The 14020-nt window shown below is 37.5% G+C and overlaps 1 protein-coding gene across 2 annotated transcripts in view; it reads left to right on the plus strand.

The window, feature by feature from the left end:
- ccdc146 (coiled-coil domain containing 146) overlaps positions 1–14020 on the plus strand; it is an 83000-nt gene that overhangs the window by 51021 nt on the left and 17959 nt on the right. For both annotated transcript variants that reach the window (XM_055231974.1, XM_033989274.2), the window contains exons 18-19: positions 12753–12863; positions 12987–13124. In XM_055231974.1, coding sequence (XP_055087949.1) covers positions 12753–12863; positions 12987–13124 — 249 coding nt within the window. The remainder of the gene's footprint in view (positions 1–12752; positions 12864–12986; positions 13125–14020) is intronic.

The raw sequence follows: 14020 nt of genomic DNA on the forward strand, positions 1-14020 counted from the left end.
GTATTCATAAAGATGTGATTGTGTATGTTGAAAGGACTTTAATATGGCAAATTTTCATGTTTCTTTCAAATTCTGAACATCCCATAGAGCCACTATAACACCACTGCCCTCCATCTGAAATTAATCTAATTCTAAAATGTTGTGACATCGACCAATTACTGTCCACATCCTCACCATCCCATAAGGGCCTGTCCATGGGGAGTCGTAAAATCTACTCAAGTATTTAGTGCTGTCATTTAGGGCCTCCTGCTGCTCAGATGTAATGGTACACATCTGGCCACAACAAGTTAGACAAAGTTTTAGGGTATTTTTGGCAGCTTGTGTGGGTCTATCTTTTGTATGCATGACAGCTAGTGCGATTGTCCAAAACTGCTGCAGGCTATTGTCCAACTGTGAGTGTCCCTGTAGTTTCTCTGCTATCATTTCAGACATTTATGTGATTTATTATTTGAATTCACAGCGTAGATCTCAGACTGACAGGCACTTGATGTGGCGCACTTCAGTCCGGGGCGCTGTACTCCAGTGTTCATCTTGATGTCAGTCATAGCCCCAAAAGAAAGACATTTTTAACATTAATCCAATAACACAGCAGTTGCCTCACAGATCATTGTATAATGTGCAAAACAGCAATCCATGTTTTGCAGCACTTTGATTAGATTAGAAAATAGAAAGTCAGAAAGCCCAAGGAAGAATACACTCTCAGGACAGACAGGGTGTACTATACTACAATACATATGTCCAGTATTCAGGGATTTCAACCTCCTTTTTATAGGTGCCATTTTGAAGACTTTTCACCTTATAAAATATATTTTTTGTGTTGATTGCTATAGCAACAGTGGCAATTTTCCATCACTGAAAGCCATGGGTTCAAAATTATTTAATGGAAGCAACTGGAGGCAAAATGAAGTTGACCATAAAACACAGACTAACTGACATCAGATCTAAATGATAACGATTTTCTTATCGTAAGTTTCAATAGCAAAAGTAAGCAGTTTAGAATGTCAGTTTGCTTTTTTCAGTGTTTTTCTATTACAAGGAATTGGAAAAATACTATTTTCAAAGTTCAGTTTGAGCTGAGGAAAATAATCTGTAGTGAAAGTTGTAGATAACTGAAAAACTATTGTGGGGTCAATGGTAAAACGCAAAACTCTACCGTCATCATAAGTGCCATTACATAGTATATGCAATAAAATAAAGTAAAATATAATTGCGAATGTCTTCAAACCATGCTCTGATATCACTTACAAGTATCTTTTGCCAAACCTCCAATGATTTTTCATATTTTTTTCTATTCTATGTGTAATTCCAATTTTACTTTTGAACTATGATTATGTTCCTCTTCCCTCAGTTGCTACTATTCTGGAATTTAGAATGTATTTGTTTACAAACTTTAAAGCGTCTACGTATAAAAAACTGTTCATTTTTGGTATGCGACCAATTATGAATTTGTTTTCTCAGACAGACATTGAATTCATTTCCTTATATTGTTTGTTTTTCTGTGGACATTGCACCCTCTGGGCGGCATGGGTTTCCAATAACAATGAACAAGAACAAGCTGCACCCTTACTTTGGGGGATTTTTTTTTTTTCTATGAATTCTCTCAATGTCAAATGCTTTTATATTCAGTTCAATTCAAATTTATTCCGGTCTCACCGTCCATTATTAAATAAATTACAGTACAAAGTGGCAAAGGTTAAACTCATGTAACCCTTTTTAAACATTCATTTTGAATGCAGGTATACGAGCTGTACATTTTGTTTAAAACATTCTGTTTTGCCATGATACAGTAGCCCCCCTCAAGCAAAAAAAATGCTGGCAGTACATAACATACACCCAAAGCTGCTGAATTTAAAGGGAATGTTTTTGTGGTTGCTACACCGTTATGTCTGTAAGCTAGCTTTGATCACTCATCAAACGCACCACATTTCTAAGCCTCATTTTGCACCATTTTCTTGAGGTAAACTGACTTTTTTCTAAGGAGAACTGCTTCAACTAACCTCAAAGTAGCTCCACATGACACTGGCAAATAAATACAATAAAAATATAAACAGCTTTGTATTGCAGAGAAAGTGACAGATGGAAGGAATAGGCAAGAATAGAGACATATTTGAACGCATAGATGGGTTGTCTGCCAGTGATGCTGTTTGGGGATTGGGTGTGGAGCAGACTTGCTGTGCTGTGCTGGACTTGTCTCCTGGAAGTCTTTGGATAAACTCAGTGTTGGGACTCTCTGCTCTGTGTGCTGCTTTGAAAAGTTCTTCTTCCTCCATCTGTTTGTCTTCTACTGCTGGGATTTGTAACAATAGGCCTAAGTGGTGCATGTTGTTCCCACATAGATTTACTGTGCGACTGAGTGGTACTCTTCTGGTACTTAAGTGTAGGCACTATGACAGAGATATGAGGAGGCTTGTTGTAGGTGGGAGTCCACAGGTTCAAAAATATAGCCTGTTAGTTAAGCAATGCCACTTTCTAGTCCAGTGGTCGCTGCGTAGAGCTTATTACAACTTTTCTGATACACAAATTGCAATAGTGATTTTGATTTGTATTTGTAATGTTTTAAAATGTTCAGTTCATATAGGCAACATTTTACATGCATACAAGAGCATTAACTATTGATAGAAAACTGAAATACGAACTGCTAAATTAATTCAATATTCATATACATTTTTAAAGTGCGACTAAACTGGCCAAACCCACATTTCAAGTAGAGTTGTTAAACTGGAGAAGAGAGTGGGGGGAGTCTGGACAGGATGAGGAACAGTGTGATTGGTCTAACAGGTATCCACACTTCGCTACTGCAGCCAGGTGTTTGTAATCAGAGCAGCTATAATCACGGCAGTTTTCTGTGATGTCACCAAGTACTTGAAACTGCAGTGGCCACTGGAGCCAGGGGACACCCATTTTTATACATTTTTGACCACAAAGATGCAAATATACTTAGTTTGCACAAAAATTGCCAAAAACAAATTACTAGGGACAGTAGATAATGCTGTTCAAACACCATATACAAGTTTGCGGATGGTAATTGTGCTGTGCTATAATAATTATACTACAAATGTTGAGATTGACCTTATTAATTCATTATTAAAATATTAATTGCGGTTCCATGCTTCTCAGTCATTATCATATTAATAGGTGTATTTCAGTTAACCTTTAAGTGAAAACACAAACTTTCCTCAGTTTTCTCAGTGTAAGAATTTTAAAGTAGTTTAAAGCTGTCTCATCCAAATACTCCTATCCTCTTAATAGATATAGTCACTTACATATACCTTAATTTGCTTTGCACATTCTCAAAGATAACACTACAATATCCATATTAATGTGAAGCCTTTGAATAGATGATAAAACATAGTATAGAGATAACGGAGACTTTTGTGGAATTGAATACACTACGTTTTCTCTTGTCTGACTTTTTTCTATCTTCCGCGGTGTAACATTCCTCTGATTTTTGTTACAGAAACACTAACTTCATCTATTTCTCAGATGCCCCTTCCTATCTCCCTTTTCCATTTCCACTTTTCCACTTTTGTCTGCGCTCACATCCCCATCTCTCTCGCTCTCCGTGATTGACCATACAATTGGCTGAACATTTGGTACAGTAAATTCCTCCCTTATGGCCATAGTTTTTTTGGACTTGCCGCTCAGTTAGAACCTTCGAGGATTTTCTGTTACATTTGCGATTAATGCGTCATGATATCTGTCCAGCCATCGCTCCATTCACTCGTTTACCCTGTCGCCTCAAATTTCTCTCTTTTCCTCTCCGTGTAAATTGCAAATGATCTGCCAAATGACTTGTTTTTCCCTGCGTTGCCATGTTGCTCCCCTGGGCGCCAAAAGTGAATCGCGCGGGTCTGCCCTTATACGTGGACTTGCCAACTTCATTCATTCTGTAAATTCATTCTCTATGCGAAATTCAATCTCTGTGCTACTGTCTTGCTGTCGATTTATCATATATATTGTGTATCTGTATTCATCTGTGACCGGTTTATCTGTTCATAGCAGATACAGCCCCGCCTTCCTTTGATGGGAATTTTTGACAAAGACGGATCGCGCCATCTGTGAGACTATTGAAGTTCAATATACTCGGAGGCTTTCATTTGCTCAGAGGAATTTTAATTGCTCACAAATAAACCGCAGTTGGATTCTGACTTTAGTACCTGTTTATGACTGGCTGGCACATCAGCACCTTGGGCACGTGAGCAGGTTGAAGCTGGTATAATGCTATTCAAACAGGTCTCTAATGACAACTTGTGCCAAATGTTAGTACCAGCTCAGTATCGCCTGTGCAGTCAGACACACATATATTTTTAGATGTTACACTTCACGGCTTTGGAGATTTATAACCGGGTGGAGCTGGTGACATTCGGCACCGTCCCAAAGGCAGTGAGTCATTGTGTGTCTGTCCATATCTGAAATCTTGGTCCAGTCTGTTTACAATGTATTATACACAATACACAGGAAAACCCAAACAGAATACAAGAGACTACTAGACTAGTGATTGACTGTTGAGGTTAGAAGAGGTTTGAAGTCAAGCTTTAGTAACTTGGTTCATGATAAAATTGGGTATCACATAATAACTACATTTCAAAAAGCAATACATAGAACTGCCTTAAAAAATGCATGAACAAAAACGTAATCTATAATAAACCTTTTTTTTTTTTATTAATACCCTGACCCTCTCTCCTAAACCTGAGCCCTTATTTAAGTAGTTACTAAGCCTGAATCAGTCTGGTATAGTGACAGCAAAACATTGATGTTGAAACAGATATTCAAAAGCAAGAAATAAACCCTTGATACCAAATATCACAATATAAATAAATAATAAATAAGCACTATGCCTGTTCTATTTTCAGGTGAGTAATTCTTCTCTTTATACTATTGTGGTCATTTGAGGACAACTCTTGGGGATACAATCTTTTTTGAGGACATACATCCTTCTTGCTTGACTCTCTGGCCCTTTGTTCCTTTGTGTAAGAACACTTTAAACAGAAGTAGCATATTCCCCTCAGGTATCAATTTGGATGGCGGTGGCTTTATTAAAATCATTTCTACAGACTGTGGACACATGGCTGTGCTGGTGGGGGGCATTTTGGCCAAGCTTCTGAAACTGATGTTCTCTGCAACAAAACATGCCCAAATTCTCAATTCTGTACAATTTCAGAAATGAAGCTTTAGAATTTATACTTGTTCTGCTTCAGCCACATCATGTATATTGAGTGTGCTATTTTCAAATATATGTTCAAATCAATACGTCATAAGTATTTAAACAATAGGTTGGTCGTGGTGGAGTTCTTAACATACTTTATTTGATTTACTTAGACTACTTACACTATGCATGATTGACACACACGGACTCACAGTTACCGCAAAGTAAGATGTTAATGCCCTGAACAATGACCAAATTGCACATTATGTAAAGTCAATAATAGTTGCTAAGAGAAAATCAATAGAAGAAAAATAAGAGCCTTTTAAACTGCCTGCAGAATGATCCATACTGTATTATGTAAAATAGTTCCTATGCAAATGCAGTGCAAATGTAGTAATGCTTTGCAAAATCTTTAAAATGTTATGCTTTATTTTTAACACACTTGATATGTATGGAAAAAATACATCCTTTGACAATTGCTTAAAACATAGTATTTTTCTTCTTTGTGTTATAATAGGGAGCATTAATTATCTATACAAAGTGCATCTGACATATTGGTGAAGTTCATAATTTTACTTCCTGATGGGACACGGGCAGCAGATATGACAAAAGTAGAGGTATAACTGTTACCTAGCAACTGTAATGCTAACAAGGGTCAAAACTCTTCTAAATTACACAATGCACATAAATAAGGGACGATTTATGTACAAGGAAGGCATATTTCTGGCTTTTTAGATATGGAGACTGTATTTTTGCACTTTTCTTTCCCGCAAACAGCCTCGTAACTGATGTAAACGGATACATTTTGACCACATGTAATATCCCACCTACCTAGTAACCTAGTAACAATTTGAAAAACATGAATATGCACTTTAAAGGGCCCGTATTGTGCTGTAATCTGATCTCTGTGATGATGTCAAAAATATATCTTTTTGTTTTGGTTCATTCACACATGTTTAACACACAATGCAGGAAGTGCTCCACTGTGTGTTTTTATACTACTTACACTAGAATCATTTGGATCATTTCAGCCCTGGAATTTCGTATCTCTACTGAACAAAAGGTAAACAATAGCTGTTAACTTGAAAACTACCGCTTCATGACATCATGGTGGAATAAAGCATTTTGATCTTTGGAGATGTAGACAGCTTAAAAATGCAGAATTACTCAAACATGTGTGAATGAAACAAAACACCACTCCAGATATGTTTTGAGGAGGTAACAGCATCATAACACGCCTTAAAGCTCAAGTCAGTTTAGTCAGTTTTGCATAATATATGACCTAACGTTTTGAGTCTGTGCACTTCAGTGGACTCGACTCAAAATGAAAGTCTAGTTCGTTGGCTGCTTTAAATCTGTTGAATGTTTTGTCTGAGGAACAGGAACAGTCTGTCCTACCTTTTCCCCAGACTTAAATTACTTTCACCATTTAATTCTTTGTACGTCTTTTGCCTTTACGCAACCAAAATATGACATGTTTTTATAGCGACGTGACTCATCCTTGTTGCCGGCATCAGAACGAAAACAGTTCATCTTCTTTATGCTTTGATAATTACCCCTGGCTAACCTTATTATGAGGACGACTTTACTGTTGGTGTATTGACCTTTCTGCTTTACTGATCTGTCCCACTCTTTCATGTCTCTAATTGGGGAACACTTTTTAACCTTCTTTTAAAAGGCAATACACAAATAAGGTCATAATTTCTCTTTATTATGATTCCCTTTCCTCTAATAAGCCGTTAAGTCGCCTAATAAGTGCGGGGGAATTATGCAAAGTGTATTCAATTATGCAAATGTTATTCTTGTGAGGATGCCGTGGTGGACTTTTATGGCGTTCATGAGGCAAGAAAGCAGGCATTCTTTGAGATTGTCAGATGAAGTGAGCAGAGGAAGAACACACAAGCTGACACGGAGACAGATGAGTACAAAGAAACGACAAACAACTCAGAGAAAGAAAGAAGCAGGGACGGCGACAAGAGCGCTAGAGTTGCAGCCACAAAAGACGGGCGAAAGAGATTGATTGAGAAGTAGAAAAGGGAGAGAGGGTGACAAAGATTCACTGTAGCCCATCCATCACGAGCAGTTTAAATGGTTTAGGGTTGTCATGAGAGGGAGAGGTGGCACAGGAAGTACAGAGGAAGCTTCAGTGTAGATAGACTTGTAGTTCATATCAAGGGGAAGTCGTTAGGAGAATGAAAACAAGCAAAGGTGAAGAGTTGAAAAGGGAATTGATCATTTAGAGTTATCAAACTTTAAGGCGCTGTGCCTGGAAAAACAGAACTAGTTCATTTAAACGGTTTGCAGTGGTTATTCCTCACTTACCTTATGCATTCTAACCATCCAAATTATTCACTACGATGGGTTTGTAAGCGGTTTTCACAACTTTCAGAAGCCTGAGTGGTGTTTGCCGGCACAGTAATACTAACAGCACCTAGCATGCTATAAGTGTGCACAATCCCGGACAAGAATTCGCTTTATAATTAGATGCAGACAGCACACAGCAGACTCAGGAGCTGCCTATGCAAAATTACTGTACTGGGTTAATACTAATTTTGCTCAAATACATGGGAAAAATCAGGTACAGGCCCTTTAATTGTGTTGTCAGCAGAAAATGATCTTATAATATAGAATAGCCAGCATGCCTTGTATTAGTGCTGATGGGGATAAATGGAGCAGAGCCATGCAGGTCTCTCTGTGAACTTTAGACTGTGGTCCATATTATTGATGAGTAAGAAAGTTCAGGCTTGTCACGTTTTTGGAATCCTTTGACAAATGAAATTACCACTATGCATCGATTTGGTGTTTTGAGGCTGTTTTTAAAGTTGTTTGTTTGGTGAATTTCAAGTCGGAACTGAACCCAAATGAATTCAAACCAATATTGTGGTTTGGCGGAAATGTTGCAAACCAGCAGTGGTTCAATTATTTTCCTTGTAAATCTTTTGTGCCCATTTTTCAACCCAGCTTGTTAGCTTGTTTTTGGAGAGGCCGGCCTGCTGTGTATAAATGTTCAATTTGTAAGTTTGTTATTTTGAATTATATCTCTAAACAAGCTGATATGTTTGGTTCTTTGCCTAATCTACAGTTTTTTTTAAACCCTGTTCATTTTGTTCTTATCCAGAGCCCTATTACATTATTACAAAAACGTATACAATATCTGGTATCAAATTTTCCACTATCTATTTTTGCATGTTACGTCATGGTAAACGTGAATGTCTTTTAAACTTCTCTCAAACCTTTATTCCAGTCAGGTTTTTGTATTTTATTTTTATGTAAACCAAAACTCACTTTTTTAGTATACTTGTAAAATCAATTTCCAAATAAAAATACAAAATTTACGATAGAATCAAAATAGTCATTTGAACAGGTATTGATACTGAAACAGACAAACTAAAAACAAACATCAGAACAAAAGTTTCTGTTTTACGGGGTCACGATCTTTATCAAAACTAAGATCAACTTTAAGATCATGTGGTACTATTTGAAAAACTATTATTATGTTGTATTAAACATTACATTCTATTGTCCTAAATGGGTATTTGTAATCATAATTAAGGTATCAACATTTGTATTGAGTATCAAGCCTTTTCCTTTTACATTTTTTTGTTTTACTACTTCTAAACTTATCCCTCATCACCAGCATGTCTCCCCCAGGTTGCCCCATGACTTGTTTAAAGTTGAAATCACATGACACGAGTCGGAAGTTTGAATGAGCGGAACCCTCAGTCTCCTCTAATTAAGCCTGCTGTCCGTTTGCATAATCTCATCCGTGAATGCCAGGGCCAAATGGGAAACATCACTTTGTTCTATGCTGTCTTTGACTCCTGAACTCACGCGTGTGGATGAGAGGAGACAGGATTTCATAACAGAGGTCATTTACGGCCAGAAAAACTGTATTGAGTAATAAATTGCGCGTCACCTCCATATCCTTCTTATCTCAGAGTCTTTGTGTACGTTTTTTAAATATCTATTAATATTTCCTACTTTAGTGCCCTGCCTGACTTCTGTTTTATCTCTACACTTTCTGTCTTTATTTGATCACGGCACAGACATATACTTTTAAATGAGACTGCTGCCGTTGTTTTGCAGTAATGGGGCCACCAGGAAAGATTTTATTTTCTTCTGAGATAACGAGAAGCTTCAACTCTTTTATTTAAGTGTATGGTTTGTTTAAAATGATTGTGTTCACCAGACAGGTGGGCCACACATTTTACTTTTGGCATCAATTTACATCCAATAAGAATCCAGTGAATTTCAGAACATGTTTGTAAAGGTCGAGACTACACAGCTGACAATTTGGTTTGTTTGCACAAAAACCAAGAGATTTTGTTTGTGGAGCAGGTTCTTTTACCAAACTTATTGCAACCTTTGTGTTTAGATAATTGCGACTATATTTGTGATATTGATTCAGTTATGCAGCCCTAATATTCAGCCAGCCATTGTAGTTTACAACACAATCTTAGAGTCTTCTTGAGCTTTCTTTCTTTTGCCATAAAAGACTGTATAAACATAGAGAAGAATCTACTCTGCTACCCAGTAAATATATAAGGTTTACTTGTGAAGCATGTTTGATCACAAAAGACATCGTGACATTCCTGACTTCAAAGTTCAGAAGACAAACAGGTGGTGTTTGTGTGCTGATTCGTACTATCAAAGACCGAAACTAAACCTAGTGTCATTGTTGGGTACATCATGGGTGATGGGTGTGATAGTAAACACGTTCTACACACACGCAGTACAATCTGCCGAGAGCACTGACTGGAAAGCGAGGCTAGATTAACAATTCAACCGTGTCAAGCCAAAGCTGAGAGGAAACAAGCTGCTAACAAGCTGTAGTGATTTCAGGCGTCCATGATTGTGCTGTATATTGTATTCCAACTCTACTCCCAAGCGAAAAAGTGAAAACGAGGTAAAAAGGCATCAGGTCAAGCTGAGTTGTGATCTCTTCTTTCGACAAGTCATTCCAGCCTTCACCTGACCTTATACCAGCCAAGTCACAAAACTATTTTTTCTTACTCCATAATAAACATAATGAAAGCACTATTCTTATTTCATGGCGTGTGAAGGACATGATGGCTCTAAATGCTGTGGGAAGTGTAAGTTTAGTCCAGCCAATGCAGGACTCCCATTGGGATGAACAGGTGTCCCAGAAAGGCGAAAGGAAGTGAGGCGATCCAATCTCAAAATGTTCCACCCATTCTGTTGTCCACTCTCCCCTCAGGCCAAGTCACTCACTGCCTATGAAGATATGACACTTGGAACACATTTTTTGTACCATAATTTCCACATAGTAACCTATCTGTATTGCTCTATAAACTCTACATTATATCCTGTATGTTTTTATTTTTTTGTTGACCGGTTGGTTGCATGTGGACAATGAAAGGCCAAGGGCGCAATCACCTCAACATTGTAAGGCGTAATAAAATTTTATGTGTGGAGTAATAAAACAGAAAGCAGAAGCGTAGTAATCTTTTATTTCAGAAAGGTCAAAAGTTAATTTTCTTGTAAGCTACTAATGTTATGGTTATTCCTTGACCAGTTATGTACTTGAGGTCCTCTGCCTAATTTTTTCTCATGTATTTGACCAAAATGTGTCTTGCTCCAGTGCAGATAATGTAGATATATTGTATAAGCTGCTCATGAGGTCAAAATAAGTCTGCTGCATAGTGTCTGCATTTAATTATAAAGTATTTTATTGACCGAGAACCAGGAAGTTGCTAACACATGCTAGTGGCTGTTAGCTTTACCGGCAAAACTTCCCTCTGGCCTCTGACAGTTGTGAAAAGTGATTATAAACTCAAAGCAAGGAATAATTAGGATGTCAGAATGCATAGTGAGGAATAACTTTGGACCACTGCAAACCGTTTAAAGTTATGTTTAGTTTTTCTTGTTTTTAAGATAGTAATAATCAGGTACAATGCCTTTAAGTAAGATTGTAAAATGCATCAGTTTAAAATACACAAGGTGGAGTTGGAACAATGTGTAGACCTATTTGTAACCACTCCTTATTCAAGCACCTTTATTTAGTGGGATGCATTTTATGGCCCAGTGCTTTTCAGGTACCCTATCCTTCCAGGGAGTGGAAATAGTCGGAGACACTTTATTCTTGTTGGTCCTTGCTCTACATTTTCTTTTCTTTACCCTGCCGCTTTTATTCTCTAAATTGTCTTGAGGGCACTAAAGCGATGTGCCGTATTTTTGTAAGTGACCCATATTTTCCATCAGCGCATTGGCTTTCTGTTGAGCCAATGTAAATGATGTCCATCAAAGACACTATCACAATGAGTAAGCCCTTTAAGCCTCATAGACACTGTTGCTTTTTAGCCGTGCGAGTGCCAGCGAAGGCCCTGAATTTTAATACTTTTTGTCTCAATAGTATTTTCTTCTGACTTTGTACCTTCAGCTCTGCTTCTACATGTCTGGAAGTAACCCCCCAAAACCTGGTGTCTCAGAGGGATCCAGTGGCGTTTTGAATTTTTGCTTTCTCTTATCACACTTTGCCAGGGACTTGTCACCTTGCAGGAGCTCTTATAGGCAGTACATTTTGCTGAGAAATGGGTTAGGCCTTTTTTTAATCCCCAGTGTAATTCGTATCTGAGACAACCGCAGGGCAAGGCCGACAGTGGCAGACTAATTCTACAGCTATGCTCCTACAGTGATATTATTTACTCATCTTGTTATGTCATGTGTCCTATGGGAAATTACCTGTATTGTTTTCATTAAAGCAGCCTGGCTTTGAAAATGACAACTTCAAAAAATGAAACTTTTACCACAGAAGTTATGTAGTTTTTGTTCGTCAATAGTTGGAAAGTTTACTCTGACTTTTAATCTGAGTTAGTGCTATTACATTTTTCAGAATTAGTTTTGGATTTCTTAATTTAGTCCAGATTAAGGCTGTTCATTTACTCAAACTTTAATCAAAAATGAGATTCAGTCATTTCTAATCGTCAGTGATTGATGTGCTTGGGTCTTTTTAATCAAGATGTCTATAGTCAAACCTATAAGCATATGGTTTGAAGCAGATTTCAGATTTTCAAATTGTGTTAAATGGCCATAATTAAAAGTCTGTCTTGTTTATGTTCAGGAAATTAAAAAGCCATTTTATTGGTTCTAATCGTAATTGATCAGAATGAGGAACATAAGTGTCATCGCCGAGCCCTAGTGCAGATTTGACAGTGGTTTAGTCTTTTTTTCTGACATTTCTTCAAATCTGGATTATAGTTTTTGATTGTTGAGGTCTTAGAGGAACAGACTTGTGAATTAACTTAGTACTAGCCACTCTGCCCACTCTCATTCAGTTTGTAATATTCAACATACTGTGGTTATAACATAGCACATGTTTCACTGTGCTGTTTACAAGATTCATGAAAGCCCTGTAATGTAGTGTTTTAAGTTATATAGAACTTATTATTGTATTCGATTTAATATCAGGACAGTAATGGTGGATTCTTATGGCAATTATTAGTGCTTGAACTTGCTCGTCCATCCCGTTCTGTTCACTCCTGCATATTTCATATCTGAGAGGCTGGAGCAATGCCTCAGAGGTTTTATGGGCTCCTGAGTGCTTGTGCTTTTTAATGTTTATGTAACTTTTGCACGTGTCGTTCAGTTGTCCGAAGCCCGAGACAAGACACTGCAAGGCCTCAATCGAACAGTGGATTACAAAGAGCTCAAAGGCAAAGACCCCTCTACAGCTGAACTGGTGAAGAAGATCGAACAGGTAAAACGGACTGCGCATTGGGCTGCTTGTTATTCAGGACACTTATTTTTGGCATTTTAGCAGAAAACATTTTGTCCTAAAAGCTGTGATCCAAGACGATAATGATTGCGTGTGCACGTGCAGCTAGAGGTGAGGTTAGCTGAGCGTGAGAGACAGTTCCTGGAAAAAGAACTCCTCGTGGACCAAGTGAGCCGCCTTATAACGCCCCTGAGAGTGCGCACAGACAACTGCAGAGAGGACGGCCTCACGCTGGCTAAGAAGGTAATGTTATGTATTGGTTAGAAAGAAAAGAAATAGACGGAATTCAAATTTAAGCAGCAGCAAACTTGAAACTATGCTAACTTTGAATATCAGAATATAATATATATGAATATATTTTATAATACAAAACTCAAAATGCTATAAAACTTAGCAACAAATAGCCCATGTTGTAAACTTTCAAACAGCATAAAGTAACATGTCAGCAACTTTACAGTCCTTTCGCATTTGTCTGATACTTAAACCTCAGCTAATGCATTTAAAGGTATATTTTTGCTGAATTTTGTTAGACTGCCAAAGTATCTTAATAACAATAAAAAGGGATACATTTTGTACATTGCTCATTCCAAACAAGTTTTAACACATTTTTAGAATGTCAATGTGACACACTTCAGTTTGTCTCAGGGATGTATTGTACTTAAGACCTATGAGAGATGGGGATTGGAATAAAAGTAAAAATAAATGCAATTTGTGCTTCAAGATAGCATAGTGGACTAGGCTGCAGCACAAATTCTTAAATCTGATGTTATGCTGGACAAATATGCACGTAAAATATTCATTTGAATTCATCAAGGACCACAAATTCTGCATATATTACTGATCTTTAGAAACTAGAGCTGGAAGTTAGATATTGACTAATATTACTCATTGGCAAATGTAACAAACAAACAGCAGCCATTTGTCTGTGCTCTCTACAGCTTTATTTTGCAGTCTTATTACAATGAATGGAAGAAAATGTTAATATCAGTACCAGGCTGTGTGCGTAGCAATTCCAAACACGTCACTCCTGGAAGGGTCTATTAGCTTTCTGACATTTGTTCATTCTCGTGCATGTTTTCGTTTTATTTTATTCTTTTTTGCACAGAGTCAAAATCTGTAGCAGCAGCTTTTGAGCTCCA

The sequence above is a fragment of the Periophthalmus magnuspinnatus genome, chromosome 23 (genome assembly GCF_009829125.3).
Source record: "Periophthalmus magnuspinnatus isolate fPerMag1 chromosome 23, fPerMag1.2.pri, whole genome shotgun sequence".
Classification (NCBI taxonomy): domain Eukaryota; kingdom Metazoa; phylum Chordata; class Actinopteri; order Gobiiformes; family Gobiidae; genus Periophthalmus; species Periophthalmus magnuspinnatus.